General features: G+C 37.6%; 1 protein-coding gene across 23 annotated transcripts in view; it reads left to right on the top strand.

Moving 5' to 3' along the window:
- The window catches only part of ncor1 (nuclear receptor corepressor 1), a 126,068-nt gene that overhangs the window by 66,013 nt on the left and 35,339 nt on the right, over positions 1-24,716 (top strand). For 8 of the 23 annotated variants that reach the window (XM_084414955.1, XM_084414958.1, XM_084414971.1 and 5 more), the window contains 6 exons: positions 7,421-7,563; positions 8,194-8,384; positions 9,321-9,419; positions 12,164-12,226; positions 17,826-17,965; positions 23,358-23,430. In XM_084414955.1, the coding sequence (XP_084271081.1) occupies positions 7,421-7,563; positions 8,194-8,384; positions 9,321-9,419; positions 12,164-12,226; positions 17,826-17,965; positions 23,358-23,430 (709 nt within the window). The remainder of the gene's footprint in view (positions 1-7,420; positions 7,564-8,193; positions 8,385-9,320; positions 9,420-12,163; positions 12,227-17,825; positions 17,966-23,357; positions 23,431-24,716) is intronic. The other 15 variants (XM_084414974.1, XM_084414969.1, XM_084414968.1 and 12 more) reach the window with 6 other exon arrangements.

Below are 24,716 nucleotides of genomic sequence, written 5' to 3' on the forward strand. Positions count from 1 at the left end.
TAAAAAAACATAAAAAATCTTACCGACCCTAAACTTTTCAATGTCAGTAATCTGCTTTTATTGTCATGCAGTGCTCAAAGTGCAACAGAACAGTAAATTTGAATTTTTAGTGTACCCTTGCTTTTTCTTTCGAACCGGCACTCCAAATGGGGGTTTCCGCTAAGACGGGTGAAGGTCTCTGCGCATTACTGTCTTTCCTTTCACGCAACACAAGAAGATTAAATTAAATACATTTTCTCATATACAGGGTCCCCGCGGATCCTTAAAAAGTCTTAAAAGGTCTTAAATTAGATTTTTTTAAATTTAAGGCCATAAGTCTTAAAAATATATATGTAAAAAAAAAATGTCTTATTTTTACTTATGAAAGGTCTTAAATTTTAGATGACACTTTGATGTTAGACTTATCTAAATGCTTTCGAAATTAAAACTATCTAATTAGCGTAGGCCTACGTATAATTTTTTTAATTCTATCTTTGTGGATTTGCTTGTTCACGTGACAATTCGCGTCACTTACGGCAGTATATTAGCCTACGTCTGTCTCCTGCACGCGAGAGGAGAGAAGAAAACGAGTAAATGTCAGTTAATTTGTAAGTTCATTCTTTATGTGCTTAGGAGTGTGCGATATTGTCTATGAACTATGATGATATTGTAATCATTGTTTTAACTATGTACGAGGCACTGCGAGTGCGAGCTGACATCGCGTGCTTGCTTTCACTGTGTGATGTGTCAGTGCAGTTATAGATGTCCCCAAATTAGTTATTGTCTTATATTTATATCATATTATGTTGTTATATTAGAATATCACATGAGCAAGAGTGCCGTTTTCCTGTGCACAATTGCAAATGTGCTATTTATTTTATACAGCAGTTAAATTAACAATAAAGTTAACATTGTGAGTTACTTTTTGGACACAATATTGTCAATTTTCACTTTATATCACCGACGAGAATTTCATAATGAAGCCGTAGTCCAACAGACAGCTATTATTATTATTATTTTATTTTTTTTTTACTGAAATCCGCGTTTTGAACGAATCATTTTAACGATTCAATGAACAATTGCTTGTTTTTCTGAATGAATCAGCCGTTTGATCAAATCTGTTGAATAAATGACTCCAACAACTCGCTTATTAAGACAGTGACGTGCCGCCACCTACTGGTGGTTTCAGTTTCATATTTAAAGGATCATTTAATTAAAACGTAAAAATTATACGATGTTTTTTTGAGAGGATATTTCTCCTGTTTATAGGTAGAGCCTGGCCAAATCCAACTTTGGAAAAGCTGTGTGTCGGTGTGTGTGAGTAGTCCTCTGTCAACAACAGGCCTAAACCAGCCAGGGTACCAGTACAAAAACACAATCAGTAAAATATCATCTAATTATTATCAACAAAACTTTGAAAATATCTAGACATATTTTTGTCAATATTGCGCACCCCTAATGTACGGTATTAATTTTGATTTCTTCAGGTCTTAAAAAGGTCTTAAAAAGCCTTAAATTTGACTTTAAAAATTGTGCAGATACCCTGATATATATTACCTCGTTATTTCATCTGACTCCATAAATGAAAAAAGGTTTTAATGATATCTGAGCATCATTAAATGTGAGCGAATGTTTGATTATTCTTTTTAACTCTTTAAGTATATTTTACTCATTCAGATTAGGAAACTATGTCGCTCAGAGGTCCTCACGTCTTCTGTTTAAACGCGAGTCTCAAGTTCACAAGCTCGTCAGTTTTGGTCACCATACAGAGGTAATCGCTATATACCTGAGATTGGTCGCATTCACGCTTACACAATCAAAGATACTTTGGTAATAGTCCCCATGGAATTGCATACACTTGAATTTAACGTAACGTTAACTTCAGTAGAGGTATGGCCACTACTACAGATAAGTCAACCAACTTTACTTCTCCTATAATAGCTTTGGATTGGCCATGCCGTGATTTTTCCACGTACACTTATCTAAAGTAACATTAAATGAAAACAGGTAAGACACACCCAGATTTATGTTGGTCAAGCAGCACGTTTGCTGCCCTAAACGGAGATTCACTTCTTGTCTTTGCAAACCAAGTACACTTGAATCAGTGCCAAATATTAGTCGTCACTAATCTGACGCAAAACTTGCGGTAACATACGAATCCATTTAATCTACTTGGGAAAACAATTTTAGAGTCAGTCGGAATAAAATCAAATGTAACAATTTATTATGTCAGGTAAATGTATCATGCCAATTTCATAATCAGTTCAAAGATAATAAATACAAAACATCAAACGCTCTGGAATAAAGAGAGAGGATGCGAACCTGACATTATAAAATACACGATGCAAAGTGTTTTGCATACACTCAGCATCACGGTCTAATTTGAGTTACAAATCGCCCCGAGCCTCTTGTTGCAATTCATTATATACCCAGACCAAGACAGAAACTTCTTTCACATGGAAACATTTGCTAACAATGGGAATTTGCATTCAGAGTTTACACCTTTTGGGAGCAGGATGCCATTTGTCTGGAAGACACACCCTCCTCTGTGTGCCAGTTATCTCTAAACTCTTAAATACCTTTTTACCTTTTGGTTTACTTCTTTGGGATTGAGACCTTTGTACCAGTCGCACAGAGACATTTCAAATGATACCAAACGTGTAATACTGTGTGACAATTATTCACATTAAACCAAATAGATTCTTGGGTGAATTTTGGTGATCTCAGCATGAGAGAGAAGGAATGAGGGAAGAGGGAAAGAGATGTAGATTAGGATGATTCTAAGGTGAGACTTGCATCTCGAATGGTGCACAAGAGTGAGTTCAAATGTTAATTTCCTTTGCTCTCTCAGAGAGTTGCCCTCTCTTCCAGTTTTTCCAGTCTTACATATGTATAACAATAGATGCAAAGGGAAAAATCTGATCTGTGGCATATGTTTATAGATGTTCATGAACATTGGGCCATGTGCTTTCATGGAAACAGGGGGAGGAATGGTATTTTACTCTTGCATTCTGCCATTATGAGAAAGACACTCTTTAAACTCTCTCCCTTTACACTTACAACATAAAACATTGGGGTCATTGTGTTTTGTATGTGTGGATACGTGATTCCTCAGTCTTTGTTCATCTGAGCACCACCTACAGGTCTTGGTTCTGATTAGCTGGCCCTTACTCTGTTTAGCTTTTCTCCCTCTTGATCATCTGCTTCTTCTCTGTTCATATTTTTTCCATCTCTCCTTGCTGCTTTCTTTTTCTTTGTGACATCTACATCCTGTTGTTCATCACATATGTTAACATCATTGTATGCTTGACACATTTATGTCTGGCATTCTTTGAAAATTAGTTCCAGTCATGTCAATCATGCATATTTACCCTTTGACCTACATTCTGTGTTTGTGTCATATGCATTAGATCTTAAGAGTTATGTACTTATTCACACTGAAGATCAGATAAGATTTAAAAATGCAAAAAAAAATTGCACCATTGAGCACAATGTTGTTTCTCTAAAAATGTTCTAAGCTCAAGGCAAGCAAAGTGGGTTTTATTTAAGGATGCACCAATATGAAAATGTTGGCCTATACCAATAATTCTTTATATTTGAAAGCCGATAACCAATATATTGGCCGGTAAATCTAAATCTAAATCCAAATCCTAACCCTAACCCTTTTTATATAATTTGAGCATGATTACAAAAACAAGTCTCATCATTAAAGCCCATGACCCAAACACAAAATTATAATGTTGTTCTTATAATTGTATGTAGCCTATATGACAGACTTAACTGTTGCACTTATTATTTTCCTTTTTAAAAGTGATCATATTTCAAGCAATTCAAACAGTGCGCATCTGAAGTGTCTCAGCTGAAGGAAATAATCTATTATTTATCAGCTTTAATATATCTGCCAAATTTTCTTATTGGGCCGATAACATTAAAAATTAAAGCTGCAAGCAGCATTTATTGGGGTTCAAACGGTTTAAGGCCTTTAAGCACATGTGTAAAAATATATTATGTTTTATTTAGCAAGCATGTAAACACTTAGAAAACTTAGGAAACCAAAAGTAAAAGATCATATAAGAGATTCAGTCAAGAGTCATTTTGTACAGACGTAAATAATGTATGTTGGATTGATGTTTAATGGTCATAATAGTCGACCAATAAGTTTGCTACCAGTTCTTAGCAAAGTATTGAAAATGATAGTTTGTGAGCAAATTCAATTATTCTTTAAGGAGAATAATTAGCTTTTTTAATTTTCAGCATGCATATTGAGAGCACAAATTGATGACAATAACTTAGTAGGAGCAGTATTGTTAGATTTTACATTTACGCATTTGGCAGACGCTTTTATCCAAAGCGACTTACATTGCATTTCAAGGTAAACATTTTATTTCTCAGTTCTCAGTTTCTTGCTTTCCCTAGGAATCAAACCCATGACCTTGGCGTTGCAAGCGCCAACGCTTTACTGTTTGAGCTACAGGAAAGCATGAGATTTTAGCTCAGCTTTTGATGTGCTGGATCTTAAATTATTGCTGGATAAACTAAAATGTTACAAATTTACTCTTCATTCTGTACGTTGGTTTAAAAGTTAACTGTCTAATGGGACCATGTGTATTTTATAATGAAAGTTATTCAGATGTGAAAGAGTTGCAATGTGGTGTGCCATTAGGAAGTTGTTTAAGACCAATGATCATCCTCTTGTTTTAAAGTCTGCATGGACAGTCATGTATGCAGAATTGCAGATGATAAAACATTATATTTACCTGTAACATCTATTAAGCAGTTGTCTACTGCTTTGGATGAGGAAATACAATCATAAAGTAGGAACGGAATAATAAGTTGGTTCTAAACTTAAAAACCAAATGCATATTTGCATCAAATTGCATCAAAAACTAAATTTGTCTGTAAAGAGTGTGCCTATTCAACAGGTAGAGGAAATAAGACTTCTTGGAGTTATATTAGACAGTAGGCTGAAGTGGCCAAAACAGATAGAAAATATGGCAACCGGTATGGGAAGAGGTTTGTCAGTTATTAAGGGATGTGTAAACCTTTTACCACAACACTGTATTCCTAAAATTGTGCAAACAATGGTTCTTGCTTAGATTATTGCCCAGTGGTGTGGTCGAGTGCATCAAGTAAAGACAAAAAATTTAACTAATTGAACAATTACAATTAGTCCAGAACAGATGGACACGACTCACTTTAAACTGTAATAGAAGGGCTAATATAATAAGAATGCACTGGTGAAGGATTGTCTCTTTGCTTTGTTTTATAAGAAATATTTCTGTCTAGAGTTCCTAATGTCCTGTAATCTCAACTTTTGTATAGTAGTACTATAATTTTAACACCAGGCATGCATGAAAGGGATGTTTTTTATTTCCTGTTTCGAAAACCACTGCAAAACAACAGACTGTAATGTATAGAGGAATGAAAATATGGAATGATTTACCATTGATATTACATATATTTTTTATCAAGAAAAATGAGTTTTAAAAAAATATTTAAAGGCACAATATATAGTAAATTGTTGATTTTGATATTTGGAATGAATGTTGGGTTAGGTTTTTACTTGTTGGGACCCCAAGAAGAGTAGCCACTGCCTAGGTAGTGGCTAATGGAGATCCAAATAAACAAATACACTTAGATCATAGATGGAAAAGACCATTTACAGCCAATACAGGCAATTTACTAAGGAAAAATATGTTTTTTAAAGTTTTTCTGACAGTTATAGCACCATGTCTTGTCTGATCTCCACCACTTTCATTAGGTGTCCCCAAAGTGTGCCCATACATATGTGTGTCAAATTTGTTGTAAATCTCATTTCGTTTTGAAGTTTAGACACAATAAAATGATCCGTGGGCGACATTGATTATTTTTTTATTTAATTTTTTTTGTCAGTTCCAGTTCCTATCATAATTTTGACATTTGGGCGTTTAACTATTGACCTATGTTTTCAACTTTACTGTGGTGGTTTTGTCTCGATCGGACTAACAGTTTCGAAGATAATCGCAAGTTTTTTTAAGCGCTAAATGACTCCGTTACACAAACCATAAGGCGAAACCTGGCATGTTTGGTAGCGTTGGACTCGGCAAGGATTCAGGAGTCTAAGGAGGTCACTTCTGTGAAAAACGCTGGCTTGAAACTTCAGATTGAGCTCATAAATAGTCCAGAGTTTAGCAAAAATATCTCTTTCAGTTCACAAGTTATAGCTGTTTTAGTAAAAGTGGCCCGGTCACATCGAACATTTTGGTTCTCCTTAGCGACCATGATTTGAAATTTCAAAATGTTTTTATGATTATTGATAGTCACTCTCCAGAGAATATTTCTGCAGTGGTTTGGTTCCGATCAGGCCAAAAACTTAGGAGTAGTTCGCAAAAGTAGGTTTTTCAAAAAAGCAAAATTTACTCGAAAATGGCGCCTGAAGGGCGAGCAAATCCGAGGCATGTAGTTTGTCCGCCTTGAGCCAAGGATTCCAACGATATAAGACACTTGAGCCTGCACCTAACGGTTTAGGAGATATGAGCCATTTCATACTTTTGACCGATGTAGCGCCCCTGTCAGGCCGTTCGGGGCGCGCCTTTGGTGACGTTGTAGGCGGTGTAAGTACTAACAGCCCTCAAAGTTTCAAGTCTGCGACTTAAGGTTCGGTCTGCCCTATCAGTTTTAGATGGAGAATGCTGCATCATGGGAAAAACAACAATAACAATAGGGTTTCGACGCTACGCCCTTGAACCACTACTCGGCCAGTACTCTTTGAGGTAATCCAGCCAGTTTAATTTGTTCTTGTACTTCAGTCCCATCTACTCTGCACGGTTGAAGCGGAAGCTTTTTACTTTATGCTTGTCAGGTTGTATGAGAAATGTGAATGTTAGGAAATCAGGCATGAAACGGATTTGATAAGTGAATGTATGTGAATGTGTAAAGCGATGGATAAGAAGTAACCAGACAGGAATTTTGTCTGATTCAGTCCAGAGAAGGGATGATTTTTCACAATGAAAAACTGTGAAATGTAGAAAACTTCTGGGTCCTCCCAAAATCCTGTCAAAGTTTTTTCAAATAAATTCTTGCTTTATTTTCAATTTATTACATAAAGATTCGGTCTAACAGCAAGTTGCTATTAATTTTAAGAAACTTCAAGTAGCGAAAATGCATGCATGTGCAACAGAGAACTTAATAAATGTAACTAAAATATTCTCTTTGATGAAATTATTTGTTAGCCTTAAATCATATTTCATTGAAGTCCTACATGTAAAGCAAGTAATGATATTGCCCATTTGGTGTTTGATGATACATAATCATTCCTTTACTTCATAGCTGGGCTGACACAGTTTAAGGTGAACTGCTGTTTTTTCTTGTGATGGGAACCTGGTCATAGGCCTGTGCTCTTGAAAAGGTCATCTGTCTAAATGCTTCTGTTATTGTTTTTTTTTGTTTTTTTTCTTTAAAGCAGATAACGCGACCTTCACAGGAAGACAAGACAGACGACAAGAACGAAGAGGACAAATCGGAGAAATCAGAGAAGAAAGAGGACGAGGAGAAGAAGGAAGAGGAGGAGAAAGATGAAAAGGAGGACTCCAAGTATGTATCATGGTTTGTTCCTCTTTTTTTCCTTTGAATTGAACTGGCCTCAGTTCACCCTTTTGCCCCAACTCCGCTGTGAAATCTCAAAAGCCACATACCCACTGAAAGTTTCGGTGTGACAACAGCACAGTTATTGTTCTGTTAGTACAGAATGCAGGATACACTTTCAAAATGGCAATGTTTAGAGAAAATGTTGCCCTTTATATCAGAAAGAACCTTTACGCTCAATCCACCCAAATAAGTAGGGGAGATGATCTGTTTTCTGTGAGGTGAGCCTTATTGTAAGAGAAGCTTAAGATTAACCTAATTAACTCATTTGGTTTGGAGGAGATTGTGTGCTTTACTCTGGACCTGTTATGTCACTGCCAGGAATTCTTCATTTCAGAACAACATTCAGATTTTTGACTTTTCTATAAATGCACAAAAGGGTAGAGAGGTGGTTTTGTGGTCTGGGTGTGCTTCTGTTAAGGAAACTCTGTAGTGAACTCCGTAAGACTAGTATATCATAGCAGGTGAGAAATTTGCACAATGTCTGCATTTGCAACTCTTAGCTCTGCTCACTCTTACCGTCTAAATGGATGTAACTGAATTGAGTTCAGTGCAGAGGAGAGCCTTTATTCCTCGTCTTTGCCTCCGCAGGGACATCAGTAAAGATAAAGAGAAGTGTGAGGGAGAGGAGGAAGAGGGTAAGGAGCAGAGCACGCCACGCGGCCGAAAGACTGCCAACAGCCAAGGCCGCCGCAAGGGCCGCATCACCACCCGCTCCATGGCCAATAACGAGGCTTCGTCTGTGGTGGCTGAAGAAGCACCTCCACCGCCACCTGAACAAGGTAACATGCACAACTGTTACTTGCTTTGTGAGCCAGAGCTGCATTGTCACACACACATCTTTCGAGTATGTGTTTTTATGCCTTGCTAACTTAAACATTTGGTTTAATGTGATGTATTGAATATTGCCATTAATTTTATATAGTTGTGCAGCTTAATATTTTTGTATAAAACCATGATAAATGTTTTTCTTGATTCTTTAGTGAATAGAAATTTCAACAAAAAAAAACATTTATTTCAATTAGAAGTCTTTTGTAACAATTTGCATGTCTTTAGTGTCACTTTTGATCAAATTAATGCCTTCTTAATTATTAAAAAAAATTTTTTTTTTTAAGAGGGTGGAATTAATTAAAGCTTTTTTTTATCAGAAACTTCATAAATTATTGTAGTTTTTAAATAAAAGAAAATTAATGTTAAATGAAAAAATATTCATACATATATTTTGGCACTAAATATATATGTGTATGTCATATGTATATATATTTTCACTGTATGTATGTATATATATATATATATATATATTATATTATTAAATATATATTTATATATATATATATTTATATATTTATTTATTTTATTATTTTTTTCTTCAACGGGTCAGCAACTAGAGGCCAGCAAAAAAAAAAAAATTCTTACCTTATTGTTGAGATTTAACTCTTTTTAATTCTGTCAAACTGTCAGTTTTTGTAAAAAACATTGTTTAGAAGTTGGGAGGTGACTGTCATGTAACTAGGTTGACAATATTGTAATAAACTACAAAAGGTAGGTAAAAAAGTAACTTAACTGAATTACACACTGAAATATACACTTGAGAATTAGTGATCTGTTCAAACAAACTAATTTGCATATAATGAATCTGACTTCCCAATACTAGGGCAAGTACACACACAAGCACACATGAGCCCAAGTCCTGATGGTTTATTCTGTGTGTTGCTTAGTTCTGCCAGAGCCAACACCCTCTTCTAAACCTGAACCAGTGCAGAGACCAGCTCGAGAGGCTGCAAAACCCTCTCTCGCAGCCAGTGCAGACACACGAGGTAAGCGCTATGTTTCTCACATACTTGCCCTCTTTTTTGTTCAAATAGTTTTTCACATCCACGCACACAGGATCGTCGCAAGGGCTGTGCTAAGTGTGCGACCGCACAGGGCCTCGCTCTTGGCCTGCCAGACCAGAGCCAATGATTTTGTCTGAGCTATGAATAAAAAAAAAGATCTAATTCATATTTTCTCATGTTATGTGTCTTATCTTATAATTTTAGTGTAGAATGAGTAAAGCTGTTTGTTGTTAGGATGACAAAAAAATTTTTTTCCAAAGTACCTTTTTTGGTAAAGACCATCTGCCTCAGTGGTCTAACAGTGCTCGTCAATATCAAAATGATCGAGATGACCAATCAAATCAAAGAAGCTGGTTCTTGTCAACTGTTTTACAATAGAAATGTTCAGTGATCGCCAGTAATAAACTATCTAGTGATGCAAACTACTCAACTTGTAATGAAATTTTGCCGTTTTGAATTGAAAATATTTGATCATGATTCATGTAAATCATGAATGAATGTGACGAGACAAGAAACGTTTGCGTTTTTGACATAGGCTATTAGTCATGCGAGTAAGAGTGAATGTGTGCATTTAAAATAAAATATAAATATAAACTGATTACTTCATAACTACAATTAGACCTAGAACTTATTTACTTATTCCCTCAAATTGCTTTTAATCCTTTATTTATTTAATTGCTTTATTATTATTATTATTATTATTATTATTATAATGCTGTAGATCTTACAATTCTTATGAGCTTTATTCATAGTGCATGTCAGTGAGCACTAATTCTAATTGCTGCATTTGAAATGGGTCAAACCATTTTTTTTATTTGTCAATCTAAAACGCGTGAAAGTTGCGTTCGTTCCTATAAAGCAGCCCCCTCGCACACCATGTTCACACAGGGCCTCGCGCCCCTCTTGCGACGGCCCTGCACACACTCACTCACTTTACTCTCTCACCTCTCAGTGTGGTGCTGTGATGTCTGTCTGCTGATCGTGAGGTCAGACTCTAGAAGTGTGAGTGTGATCTGTTCCTCGGTGACCTCATTACAAAGCCTGAAAGTCACCTAGTTTGCTGCTTTCTCTGACCGCAGCAAGGTGTACGTGTGTGCATGTGGGGTTTGCTTCAAATGCTGTTGTGATAGAAGGGCTGTCAGACAGAAACACAGGGTTTGATCCTTGAGGCTCACAAAACATTAGCTCTTCAGCATTATTTGACTTCTGTTCTTTCACTGACATCTAAAGCGTTTCTCTTCATTTTGCTCTTTATTCTCTTTGCACTCTTTTGTTCCCTCCTTTCATGTTTATTCCTGTAGCTCTCTTGCTCCCTCGCTCTCTCAGTGAGATTGTTTGTCCATTCTTTCCTATCTCCGAATCTCTCTCTCTTCTTCCTGCCACCCAACGCCAGACTCAAGGTCTCTGAGTTTGTGTTGCCGTGGTGACAGCGGGTGGAGGGATCGCCATGGAGACAATAAAGAGAGGCAGGTAAACGCGGCGAGTCTCTGGAGGAGTTTGATTAGAGTGAAAAGGGGAATGAAAGGCCGGCCGGCCTGATTGTTTCATTTGGCTTTTGGTGCCACTTTAAAATGAATTAAGAGACCTCAGTGCTCAGTAATTAGTATTCATTACGCTTGCTGCTCAATGCAATCAGCGCCCACATCAGAAAATGTGGCTGATTAGCGCTCTGTACCTTAAAGATCGGTCACCAATTGTGTTTAGTCATTCCCGCTGTTTCGTGATGGAGTCTCTTGTCCGGCCTCTGTTCCTGTATTGTGATCTGATAGCCCTCGTGTGTGTGAAGAGGGTCTGCCCATCTTGCCTGTTGAAGTTTACATCTGTGCTTGATTTTATCTTGTCATTCTCTGTCATTAAAGTGTGTTTAAAGTTTTAAACAGGCACTCAAAAGCCATAATGCACCAATTCCACGTCTAAACTGCCATCAACATGACAAAGCAGCAGAGTACAAGCATATTAACGTAATGCACACATTGGGGTCATTGGGTAACGTAAACAGCGTCTAGTGGGTCACCAAAGAGACGCGCATTTGAAGAGTTTTAGCGGAGACTCGCCGCACTAGTCATCCAAACACTGGGGACACGCTCTCGCATAAATGTCAGAGGTTCACACTGTGCTAAATCTGTCATAGTGTTTAGTCAATTTCAAGAAGACCCTCAGAGCGGGCGGGAGAGGAGAGCACAGGCTGTCTTTCTCTCCGTCTCCGTCTCCGTCTTTCTCTCTCTCTTGCTCTCACTGTAGTTTGAGTGGAAATTATGTAGGGAGGGGTTGTTGCGCTGCTCGCTTCAGCTCGGCTACTGTTATGAGACTGACTGTCTAATGATATGGGTGGGTGAGTGTGTGTGTGTGTGTGTGTGTGTGTGTGTGTTGGTCTTAGACCCAGAAGGGTGGTGCTTCTGCACTCCTCCACTGTCTGCTTGAGATCAGCTGACTGCACTCTCCGAGAGACAGCGAGAAAGAGAGAGAGAGACAGGAGTTAGAGAGAGGTGAGACTGCCTAGTTGAGTCCAGCGAGCACCAAGGAGGGAAAGCAATAAACTGAGCAAAGGACAGAAAGCTGTTGAGGACAGAGAGAGAGAGCCCGAGGGAGGGAAGTTCTTGACGGGGGTGGAGGTCTCTGCAGACCTCAAGTATAAACAGATAGAGAGGGAGGGTGCGAGATGAGCCGTGTCGTGTAGCGCTGCCTGAGTTCTCCTTCACTGACTCTGACGGTGTGTGTCGCTACAGGCGCGGTTGAAGCTGGAGAGACGTCTCGCTGGACAGAGGATGAGATGGAGATCGCCAAAAAAGGTACTGCTCCTCTCCCTCCCCCACTCCCACTCCTTTTCTGGTTCTCAGTTGGCTTGGCACTGTCTGATATCTTCACACATGCACAAACATTTCGTCTTACTTTTGTTCTACTTATTTGATGTCTTTGTGGTTTTGCATATTTTCTGTGTTGAGGAAGTTGGTTGGGGTTGCATTTTTGAGCATCCTCTTTGTAGTGATTATTCAGACCAAGACTGAGAGGAAGAAACTGAAATAACTGTGACCGTTTGACACACTAGAAACTTTACAAGACGACCAGTCACCCCTAAACACTGTGAAAGAATGACAGGAATAGTGCAGAGGGCAAACGTTTTGCTCTGAGTATACAGTTTGGTTTCATTAAACTGAAAGCTTTTGGAGGGAATCTTACAGAAAACATGTCCAGGTCACATGTCACCCCATAATTACATGGGAAGAAACTGAAGCTTTGTTTTCTGACTATTATGGCATTATTTTATGACAATTTGGCACATTTTTTCCACAAAATTCTAAAGGCAAAAAGTTTGAGCTGAAAGCTGATACATATAGTATGTAAATATACACTACCATTTAAAAGTAAGTCTTAAATTTTGAAGTAATTCATTAAATTGATCAAAAGTGAAAGTAAAGACATGAATAATGTTACAAAATATTTTGATTTCAAATAAATGTTGAACTTTCTATTCATCAAAGAATCCTGTATATCGGTTTAAAAAAATATTAAACAGAACGTTTTTCAAGATTTATAATAATAATAAATGTCTCTGAAGGCTGGAGTAATGGATGCTGAAAGTTCCAGTAAATTACATTATAAAATATATTGAAATAGATGTTTTAAATTATAATATTTCACAATATTACTGATTTTACTGTATTTCTGATCAAATAAATGCAGCATTGGTGAGCATTAGAGACTTACTGACCCCAAAAATTTGAGTAGCAGTGTATGTTTAAATATTAGTCTAATAAATTTCTATAATCTATATTTCTCTTATTTAAATGTATCCCAATTTTTAAAGGCATTGCATTGTTTATCCAGCAGAGGTGAGTTGTGCACTACATCGATCGATCAGCCATGTTCCTCTGCACGTTTTACATGTGCATTTCCAGCATTACAGATATTTGTGGTCAAAACATGAAATGAAACTCAAGTACTAATGACCAGTATTCCCATTATTCTCAACAGTGAATCTACTTTATATTAAGTTACTAAACATAAAACATTTGAATTACAATATCTTCTTTTTATCAGTATAGTTACAGGCAGTACAATAGATATTACCATGATTTGTAAGTAGTTTGCATTATAGAAAGTATAGTATAATTTCCTTGCATTGCAGTATTGAGAGATTTATTTTTATTATTATTATTATTATTATTATTAGGAATTAGGGATTGTGGAAGAAAAATGTGCTAAATCTAAATGGTCCTAAAATGTGCTTTGTTTTCTTCAAGAAAAATATAGCTTTTTTATTTGTTTATTGGTGAAATATGACTGGGACATGATCTTGACGGCTTTCACAAGATTTTCTTGAACAGGCCTAGGTTCAGCTGCACACTTCAGTTTGCAGTTCTGTCTCCACAGTTGTTGTCAGTGTGACAGCAGGGATGGACCGAGGAAAAAAGGCTTCCTCTTTCTGCATTGAATACAACAGTGTAATTTATTTTCTAGTTGGTGTTTTTTACTTTTTGCATTAACGACCTGGAAAGGAGGACAGTGAAAAATAGAAGTCCTCAAAAAAAAAAAAGGTTTTAATTCTTTTTATTTACCTTATCACAATTTATTTTTTTGTAAAAAAAATCCTTTGAGACCTGATCATTATGGATTCATATTAGACTGTTTATTATTTACATATCACTGAACGTTTGAGATTCTTGGTGACGTGTAGTCTTAAGATAATGATGAAGGCACACTTTTGTTTTTGCATTAAGCAAATTTACGCACACACTATATTGATGGATAAACAAATTTAAGTGCAGTAAGTGTTTGTATTACTAAAAAATTTAAATCACTCAGACACATTAACACACAAAAACTACCCCTAGAGCTTTTTAAAACATCAGTTTGCAGAAGTGTTTTCAGGTCAGACTGCGGTCATCTGAGTGCATTCCTTCTGCTTCCTCTTTCATTGTGCTCTTTTTCATCTTCTCTTTAGTAGAGGGGAAGTTCAGTCCACTGAGGAACAAACATGAAGTTGTGTGTGTTTCTCTCCCTGTGTCTTTTGTACAGACCTCTGGTGAGCCATCAATGTCACTGCCCTGTTCAGTTTAATTGGAGGACAGTCTAACGTGATTGGCTCGGGACTAGGAGAACTGCACACAAAGTTTCAGTATTTGTTTGGAGGAACTGAGTGTTGTTTTATTATATTCTGACAAGAATCTCTGTAGCTGCTGTGCAGACATGAGAGGCGCTGAACTGTTTTTCGAAGTTCTGAAGTTCTTTAGTTTGATGATTTATTAAATCATGCACATTCTTGCTTGTGTTCACATGAAACAGGTTTTACTCTGCTGCACAATGCCAGTGGAGAGGGACAACAGAGAGAAGCTTTATGTAGAGCCGACTCAAGGTCAGCCCGTGCTATAAACCACTGCGGCTCAAGGTGGTTGATCTTAAACCATGATGTTTGCTGTGATTCATTCAGTACTCCACACCACACACAATTTCATTATGAGTCTAGGTGCTAGTTAAGGCCTCCTTTCCAGCACACTGTGGCTAACTTCTTGGACAAGTTAGGGTTAGATTCAGATTCAGAATTACAGATTCAGTCAAGTACATTGACACTTTTATGCAGGGCCTTGATAAATGACAAACTATTTTAAACCTGTGTCATTTCAAAACATCTAGTTCTTAGTACATCCAGGGGCTGAATTCCATCCCAGCTTGAGAATTAGTACAAATACAATGTTTAATAACTTCATTTCGGGCTTGGATTCCTTTTGGAACTGCTTAGTTGCATTGTTTTTTCTTTGAACAATTTATGTAAGGTACTGATAAAAAAATATACGTGTGTCGGAGGGAATTTGTGCATGTGAGCGTCACAGCCTCGTGGGTATTTGGCACTGTTGACTGTCCTCATGGTGTCTGAGAACATCCAGCTAGTTGGAATATCTCAGTTGGCAGTTGGTGGTGTGGGCTTTCGTGATCATGGAGGTGATCAGTGACATGTGAACTGCTCTGACCTGGTCCAATCTTTCACTGCAAACTCGAAGGCACATACAATATCACAGACATCATTTGTTTTCTGTGCTGATTGTGTAGCTCGATTTACATTCTGGGGATTACTTAAAATATGATCCAAAAAAAAAACAGACGGGAAAACATTGTTTATTCAATGTAAATCTTTTTCTCACTAAAGCTGACAACTGCTCATGACACGCATGAATGCCTACTATGACACACCCTGAATGGACAAATACAAATTACACACATTCACAGGGTAAAGTCGCTTCATGAACTGAATCCAAAGTTAGTTTGTTATAATTTTTATTTGCCACCAAATTGGGACATTGTAAGAACCTGAAAACTGGCAGAAGAACCCACTTTTCCATTTAACTGCTCCAGTAGATTTGTCATCCATACTGTTGTGGAGTTGGTTAGTGTGCCACTATCTTTTAAGGCTTGGAAGGTTGAAATAGTCATTTCAAATTTCGAAATCAGGAATTTAGCTTTGTTAGTGAATGATTTCCCCATGCAGATTTCACATCAGGCTAAAGTTGGTCACATGAATTCGCCATTCTATCATTGACCAACAGAAATCTGCTTGGTATAAAAGCGACATCTGTGTGAATGGCTTTTCAGACAACACTACACTCTTCACAATGGACCTTTTTGCCCTCAAAATCTTGCACAAATTTTGATAATGTGACCACAAATTTAGAGAGTGAGTGACTGTTGTTAAGATACCCATGGATAGCCATCCTTTCTGATTTCTTGACCTAATATTTATAAAGGATTTGTAATCTGTGCAACCTTAAGTAATCATCACTAATGTTCCTTCCTGTTGGATACTCAAAAATCAGGCTAAGGGGCTGTTTTACACGACACCTTTTCAACTAAAAACGTAAAACTTTTTATTCGTTTTGGCCGTTCGTTTACACGACAACGGCGTTGTGGATGCCTGAAAATGCTAAGTTTTGAAAACAGATTTCAAAGTGCAAGGTTTGGAAAACAGTCTCCGTGTAAACAACAAAAACTCGAATCTCTGAAGATGATGACGTCATGCACATACGTGTGTTACTTGTTCAGTCTAGTGTTTCATCGCCATCTAGTGGCCTGGCAGCAGAATACTGCGTTTTTAGCCGTTTTCGAGGATCCATGTGAATTGGGATCGCTTTGACAATGGTGTCGTCTGTATGCGAAAAACTCTCTCTGTTTTAAGAATATCATTGTCGTGTAAACGAACCCTAATTCTGCTCATCATGTGTTCAGTTAATGCTTCGACCTGGTGGTCCCCTGCTCATCCTGCCTTAACTAGTTTATCCATTCTAGCTAAACTGCCAGGATTATCTTCACCACCAAGGCAGAAGGAGTGGCACGGCCATTTTTGACTGAAACCCAGCTGTTTCATGTGTTTAGATGTGTTTTGTGCCTCTGGAGGAATAATGGTCTTCATGTTATGGTGGGACCTTTATTGAAAGTTCTTGTGGTTAATAACAGGCACCATCCAGCCAGTCAGAAAACCAGTTGTAAAACTAAAAATTAGGGATGGGCATTTTTCAAAAATATTTGAATATAACGAGAAAGACGTTATTTTTTTAATCATTACATTTTTGTCACCGTTGCTGAACAAGCTTATGATTAGCAAATATACACAACACGCTTGCATTATATTCTTTTAGTTGAAAACATTAAACAACAAAAAAAGTATACAGATAAAAACATTTAAGCCTGAGCAGAGTAAAAGGAAAAAACGCTAATAAAGCAGACTGTGCCAATTATCGTGCAGAACGTACGTATCCAGTCGAGTCAGCATATGGTTATCGTGTTTATATTGTTTCACATGTTCATGTTAAGAAAAAAAAGAATATCCACATGCTCTGATGAAAGTTGGCTCCTCAGTCTGGTAACAATGAGGCCAGGTGCAGAGAAAGTTCGGCTCGCTCGGGGGTACAGCTGCGCTTACCTGCTGTCATGAATGCAGTGATTCACAGCTGTCATGTGATTTTATGGTGGTGATATTTATTATAACTCCGTTTCATCCGACAATGTTTCCACACAACTTGTTGATCCATTTGATCAAAAGTAATTCCAATTTGTAAGGTTATTTATTAAAAGTCATTACAAACTTCGCTGGGCCTAGAGGCAGTCGACGACATTTTGTGATAAAATACAATCAACTTGTTAACAAGCTCCATAGCGTTAGTTATGAGAGTTTTTTGAGTTTTCGTTTGCATGCTTAGGATTTCACTGCATTTACAGCCAGCAAAGCGACATATGTAGCAAAATTCAAATGTTGTTTAAAAAAATATAATAATTACAGATCGAATATTCATCTATTTGTGCACACCCCTACTAAATGTTATTAATAAGGGTTTTGTTGCAGTTGGTGGAAGGTCTTTTCTCTATTCATTTATAATCTTACCCGCTTTCTCTTGTGCACAGGGCTAGTTGAACATGGTAGGAACTGGTCAGCCATTGCTAAGATGGTAGGCACTAAGAGTGAAGCTCAATGTAAGAACTTTTACTTCAACAACAAGAGACGATACAACCTGGACAACCTGCTACGGCAACATAAGGTACAGGTACAGATCCAGCATTCATTGAATAAATCTGCTACATCCAAACATTCCCATTACATGCTTGAAATATCTGATCAGGGATTTATCTCCTTTATTGGCCAACATGTTCATCTTCTTGTACTCAAGTGTTTCTAGATTCAATCTAAAGATTGATCATGTTATTGTGGTTCAGAAGTTTCTGCATCACTGAAATGTTCACATAGGATATCTGATATTTTCCGCATGGTTGATTTGTTGATGTACATTCCAAGGGGTTTATTCGTTTTCTATACCTGAATTTTTTGTAGTTCCATTTTATACACTGAACATTAACACTACCTTTCAAAAGTTTGGGGTCACCTAGGCTGCGTTTATTTAATTAACAACAGTGATATTCTGAAGTATTATTGCAATTTAAAATAACTTTTCTATTTTATTATATTTTCAAATGTAATTTATTTATTCCTGAATTTTCAACATACATTCAGTGTCACATGATCCTTCAGAAATCATTCTAATATGTTGATTTGTTGCCCAAGAAACATTACTTATTATTATTAGGGGCCAAGCACCGAAGGTGCGTAGGCACCTATTGTATCTGTTCCCGTTCCTATTATTAGGGGCCAAGCACCGAAGGTGCGGAGGCACCTATTGTTTTCGTTCCCGTTCTTATTATTATTATTCTTCCTTCTTCCAACTGGGAGTCTATGGCAGCCCATAGAACCGAATGCGGGAAAGTTGTTTTGGTTTGACATTCTGATAGAGGACAGTCCCAACATTAAATACACCAATTTTGGTGTGTCTAAGTCATTCCCTCTAGCGCCACCACCTGTCCAAATTTTCACTTTTATTTTGCTAATAACTTTTGAACCGTAAGGCCAATCAACAAAATTCTTTTTCTCTCTGATTCCTGAGCTCATGGCAATTCGATTGCACCCTATGACGTCATTTCCGTCATAACAATATGGCCGCCATTTTGAATTTATCTAAAAAGCTACTTTTTCGAACTCGTCCTAGACGGTTTGTCCGATTTGCACGAAAATTGAACCAGATCATCTACAGACCATGCTGACAAAAAGTTATGGAATTCAAGTTGATTCGCTTAACAGTTTTCGATAAACCCACGAATAAATTTTACGTAGCGCTTGCGAAAACAGATGTAAAGCCGTATCTCCGCAACGCTTTATCAGATTCAGACCAAAGTTGGTACATGTCATCACAAGCATGACCTGAGGCTACATGCTGTGTTTCGGCGCAGCGCCACCTACTGGTCCGGAGATATGAAAAATGTCTATTTTTGCTTATAACTTCTGAACAGTTTGTCCAAAAATCATAAAATTGGTCTCGTTAGATTCAGGGTAACATGCCGAGTCGACTGATATCCAATATTACCATATCGGCCATTTTGGCTGTCGGCCATTTTGAATTTTGTGCTAAAATGCTGTATTTTAAGAACGCATGAACGGATTGTTACGGAACTTGGTATGGGTCATCAGCCCGATGTCCTGAAGGAGCGTGAGAAGTTTCGAAACAGCGCCACCTAGTGGTGATTTTTTTTTTTCAAATGCTTATAACTTTGGGTGTGGTCGACTTATTTTCACGAAACTCATCTTTTTAGACTCCTGAATCGTTGCCGAGTCCTATGATACCAAACATGCTAGGTTTCGCCTTACGATTTGTGTAGCGTTGTGATTTAGCGCTTAAAAAACATTTGGCTATATCTTCGAAACCGCTAGTCCGATCGAGACGAAACCACCGTCAGAAGTTTGGAAACATAGGTCGATAGCTATACGCCAATGCCCAAATGCAAAAATATTGATGTTTAGGGGTAGTAAATTCCAAACAAAGTCATGTGTCAGTCATTTTTTACGTGTTTTTTCATATAAATGCCTATAACTCTGAAGCGAATTGAGATATTTTCACCAAAACTGACACACATATGTATGGGTTCACTCTGAGGACACGTAAAAAAAATTGTGGGACTGAGCCTCTTGGTGGCGCTATAATAGAACAAAACATGAAATTCCCATTGACTTCAATACAGTTTTGTGAAATAAAATGCTATACTAAACAAATGCATTGGTGTAATATTACGAAACTCAGAATGTGCCATCAGCTCCATCCCCTAAAGGTACCCAAAATATTTCGAGACAGCGCCACGTAGTGGTCAAAAGTTATAACAAAATTTCCAAAAAGGCTAATAACTTTTGAATAAATCTGGCTATTGAAATGCCACTGGTCTTAATAGATTCCCTGGGTCAAGCCGAGAACATAGATACCAAGTTTTCCTTATTTGGCCAAACTTCCTGTCCGCCATCTTGATTTTCATTCAAAACCTACTTTTTCGAACTCCTCCTAGACCGTTTGTCCGATTTTCACCAAAATCGAATCGTATCATCTCCAGACTGTGCCGACTAAAACTTATGGATTTCGTGTCGATAGACGAAACCGTTGTCGTATAGCGCAGCAGCAAAGTTGAGGCATGATGCCAAAAGCACTATTCAGGCTTTATCTCTGCAATCCCTTGAAATATTGACACCAAACTTTGTATGTGTCATTGTCACTTCACTCTGACCACATCACATCAGTTTTGTAACTGTTCCACCTATTGGTCGAAAGTGATAATCCATTAAATCATATTCTGAATTACTTTTTATATGATTTTTCAGCCATTTCGCCTAAAATCCTCTCTAAATGTCTTTAATTGCTCATTGTTGCAGTTGGTCTGACACCTTCAGCCATGTTGGCATATCCTGTCATCTGCTTGCGCTTGGCCCCGATAATTGCTGCTTGCAGCTATATTTATTATTATTCTTCCGTTTCTTCCGACTGGGAGTCTATGGCAGCCCATAGAACCGATTGCGGGAAAGTTGTAATGGTTTGACATTCTCATAGAGGACAGTCCCAACATTAAATACACCAATTTTGGTGTGTCTAAGTCATTCCCTCTAGCGCCACCACCTGTCCAAAGTTTCACTTTTATTTTGCTAATAACTTTTGAACCGTAAGTCCAATCAACAAAATTCTTTTTTTCTCTTGTTCCTGAGCTCATGCCAATTCGATTGCACCCTATGACGTCATTTTCGTCATAACAATATGGCCGCCATTTTAAATTGTCCTTAAAAGCTACTTTTTCGAACTCGTCCTAGATGGTTTGTCCGATTTGCACGAAAATTGAACCAGATCATCTTCAGGCAGTGCTGACCAAAAGTTATGGAATTCAAATTGATTCGTTAAACCGTTTTCGAAAAACGCTCGAACTAATTTTACGTAGCGCCTGCAAAAACAGTCGTAGGGCTCTATCTCCGCAACGGTTTATTGTATTCAGACCAAACTTGGTACATGTCATCACAGGCATGACCTGAGGCTACATGCTGTGTTTCGGCGCAGCGCCACCTACTGGTCCGGAGATATGGAAAATGGCTATTTTTGCTTATAGCTTTTGAACAGTTTGTCCAAAAATCATAAAATTGGTCTCGTTAGATTCAGGGCAACATGCCGATTCGACTGATATCCAATTTGACCATATCGGCCATTTTGACTCTCAGCCATTTTGAATTTTGTGCTAAAATGCTGTATTTTATGAACGCATGAACGAATTGTTACGAAACTTGGTATTGGTCATCATCACGATGTCCTGAAGGAACCTGAGAAGTTTCGAAACAGCGCCACCTAGTGGTGAATTTTTTTTCCCAAATGCTTATAACTTTGGGTGTGGTCGACTTATTTTCACGAGACTCATCTCATTAGAGTCCTGAATCGTTGCCGAGTCCCACGATACCAAACATGCTAGGTTTCGCCTTACGGTTTGTGTAGCGTTGTGATTTAGCGCTTAAAAAACATTTGGCTATATCTTCGAAACCGCTAGTCCGATCGAGACGAAACCACCGTCAGAAGTTTGGAAACATAGGTCGATAGCTATACGCCAATGCCCAAATGCAAAAATATTGATGTTTAGGGGTAGTAATTTCCAATCAAAGTCATGTGTCAGTCATTTTTTATGTGTTTTTTCATATAAATGTCTATAACTCCGAAGCAAATTGAGATATCTTCACCAAAATTGACACACATATGTATGGGCTCACTCTGAGGACACATAAAAAAAATGGTGTGACTGAGCCTCTTGGTGGCGCTATAACAGAACAAAACATGAAATTCCCATTGACTTCAATACAGTTTTGTGAAATAAAATGCTATACTAAACAAATGCATTGGTGTAATATTACGAAACTCAGAATGTGCCATCAGCTCCATCCCCTGAAGGTACCCAAAATATTTCGAGACAGCGCCACCTAGTGGTCAAAAGTTATAACAAAATTTCCAAAAAGGCTAATAACTTTTGAATAAATCTGGCTATTGAAATGCCACTGGTCTTAATAGATTCCCTGGGTCAAGCCGAGAACATAGATACCAAGTTTTCCTTATTTGGCCAAACTTCCTGTCCGCCATCTTGATTTTCATTCAAAACCTTCTTTTTCGAACTCCTCCTAGACCGTTTGTCCGATTTTCACCAAAATCGAATCGTATCATCTCCAGACTGTACAGACTAAAAGTTATGGATTTCGTGTCGATAGACGAAACCGTTTTCGTATAGCGCAGCAGCAAAGTTGAGGCATGATGCCAAAAGCACTATTCAGGCTTTATCTCTGAAATCCCTTGAAATATTGACACCAAACTTTGTATATGTCATTGTCACTTCACTCTGACCACATCACATCAGTTTGTAACTGCTCCACCTATTGGTCGAAAGTGATAATCCATTAAATCATATTCTGAATTACTTTTTATATGATTTTTCAGCCATTTCGCCTAAAATCCTCTCTAAATGTCTTTTATTGGTCATTGTTGCAGTTGGTCTAACACCTTCAGCCATGTTGGCATATCCTGTCATCTGCTTGCGCTTGGCCCCGATAATTGCTGCTTGCAGCTATATTTATTATTATTATTATTATTATTATCAATGTTGAAAACAGTTTTGCTGCCTAAGATTTTTGTGAAAACTGTGATAATTTTTTTGGTTTAGGATTATTTGATGAATATAAAAGTTCAGAAGAACAGTATTTATTTAAAATTTAAACATTTTGTAACATTATAAATGTCTTTACTGTTACTTTTGATCAATTTAATTCATCCTTGCTGAATACAATTAATTTCATTAAAAATAATTGTTTTACTGACGCCAACATTTTTAATGGTAGTGTTAATCTAATATCTCTCCTGGTTACTTGTTTACTAGTTCAAAAAGAATGTTTTCTTATTAGTCACAGTTGCTTTTGCTGTTTTTTTTGGTTGCATAATGCTTATAAAGTGGTGTTAAAAAGTAGTTACACAGAAATGTCTTTATGAATTTACATGATTATGGTATAATTTATTGTGAACTATTCCTCACAACTATTCCTCATGTTGTTGTGTGCAGGGTTCCCGGCTGCGTAGAAATCGAGACTCATCACAGAGCGATCCTGCGCCTGATGAGGACGAGGAGAGTGACGGTATGATCTCTCACTTTGGTTTGAACTCTTTTACAGCCACTGCTTCCAACATAAGCTATAATGCTTAAACAAACACCCTAAAACCCATTGCTGTCAGTCTCTTTCTCTGTGACCCATGAACCCAGAGTCTGATTAAGCAGAGAGGAAGAGGAGCAGTGGGGCTATAATGTAAAGAGAGCAGAAACAGACTGACACAGAAAGAGGGATGAAGTGAGAGAGCAGTAATGCAGTGTGCTGACCTGTCTTACTGCAGTACGTTTGATTAGATTTGACAGTAAAACCCCAGACCGCGCTGCACTGCCACAGAGGTCAACATCCTCCCTCTACTTCTGTCTGTACGCTTAATGAGTGAGACTCAGGAGCAAATAAGGGCAGATGAAAGGGAGAGGAAATGAGTGAATTAGACAAAAACACAAAGAAAAGAGAGTGGAAATAGAGGCACTGTGCAGAAGGGATAAAAGATCTGTACTAATTCTACCTGCCATTCTTGCTCTTATGTAAGCGTTCCCTGGCTATAAAGCCTCAAAGCGTGCTGGAAGGAAACTGAGTGCTTCTGCTTTTCTGTTTGATCTGTTGTGCTGTTATTCAGGTACTGTTGGGAGTGATTGTCAAAGTCACCTTATTTATATAGTGCTTTATACAATACACATTGTTTTTAAATCTGCTTTACAGTGATAAACAGAAAAATAGCTATTCAGTGATACAAACAGAATTCAATTCTGCTGTAGAGCAGCTATGAAAAGACAATAGTAAACCGTCATTATTCATTTGAAATCAGTTCAGTGTTGATTCAGTTTGCTTTAATAACTGTAAAGTTTGTCATAATTGAATGGGCTCAATTCATCTATACAGCAGCTCTGGAGAAAACAGTTATGTCATCATCCAGCTCAGTTCAGTTCTCATCCAATAGTGTCAGTGCATTCAAGTCAATAATATTGCCCAATTATAAATGTCCCAGATTAAGCAAGCCAAAAGGCGACAGTTGCAAGGAACCCAAAGTCCATCTGTGACACCAGTCTGAGAAACCTTGGGATATTCAGAGCTACAACACAAGTATTTTATATAATTCTATAAACAAGAAATTGATATTGAGTAACATGCATTTTAAACAAATTGAAAACCAGCCAATTCAGGCCAAGCAATACATGGCAAACACAGTGCAACATTTCATATCAGCACTTTTGAAACAACACTTGTACAATCAGATTAAAGAACAATGATAATTATAAGCTCTCTGTCTCTTTCTCTTCTTGTCCTCCCATTGGGTGCCTGTTTGTTCTCTACAC

The sequence above is a fragment of the Rutilus rutilus genome, assembly GCF_951802725.1.
Source record: "Rutilus rutilus genome assembly, chromosome: 7".
NCBI lineage: Eukaryota > Metazoa > Chordata > Actinopteri > Cypriniformes > Leuciscidae > Rutilus > Rutilus rutilus.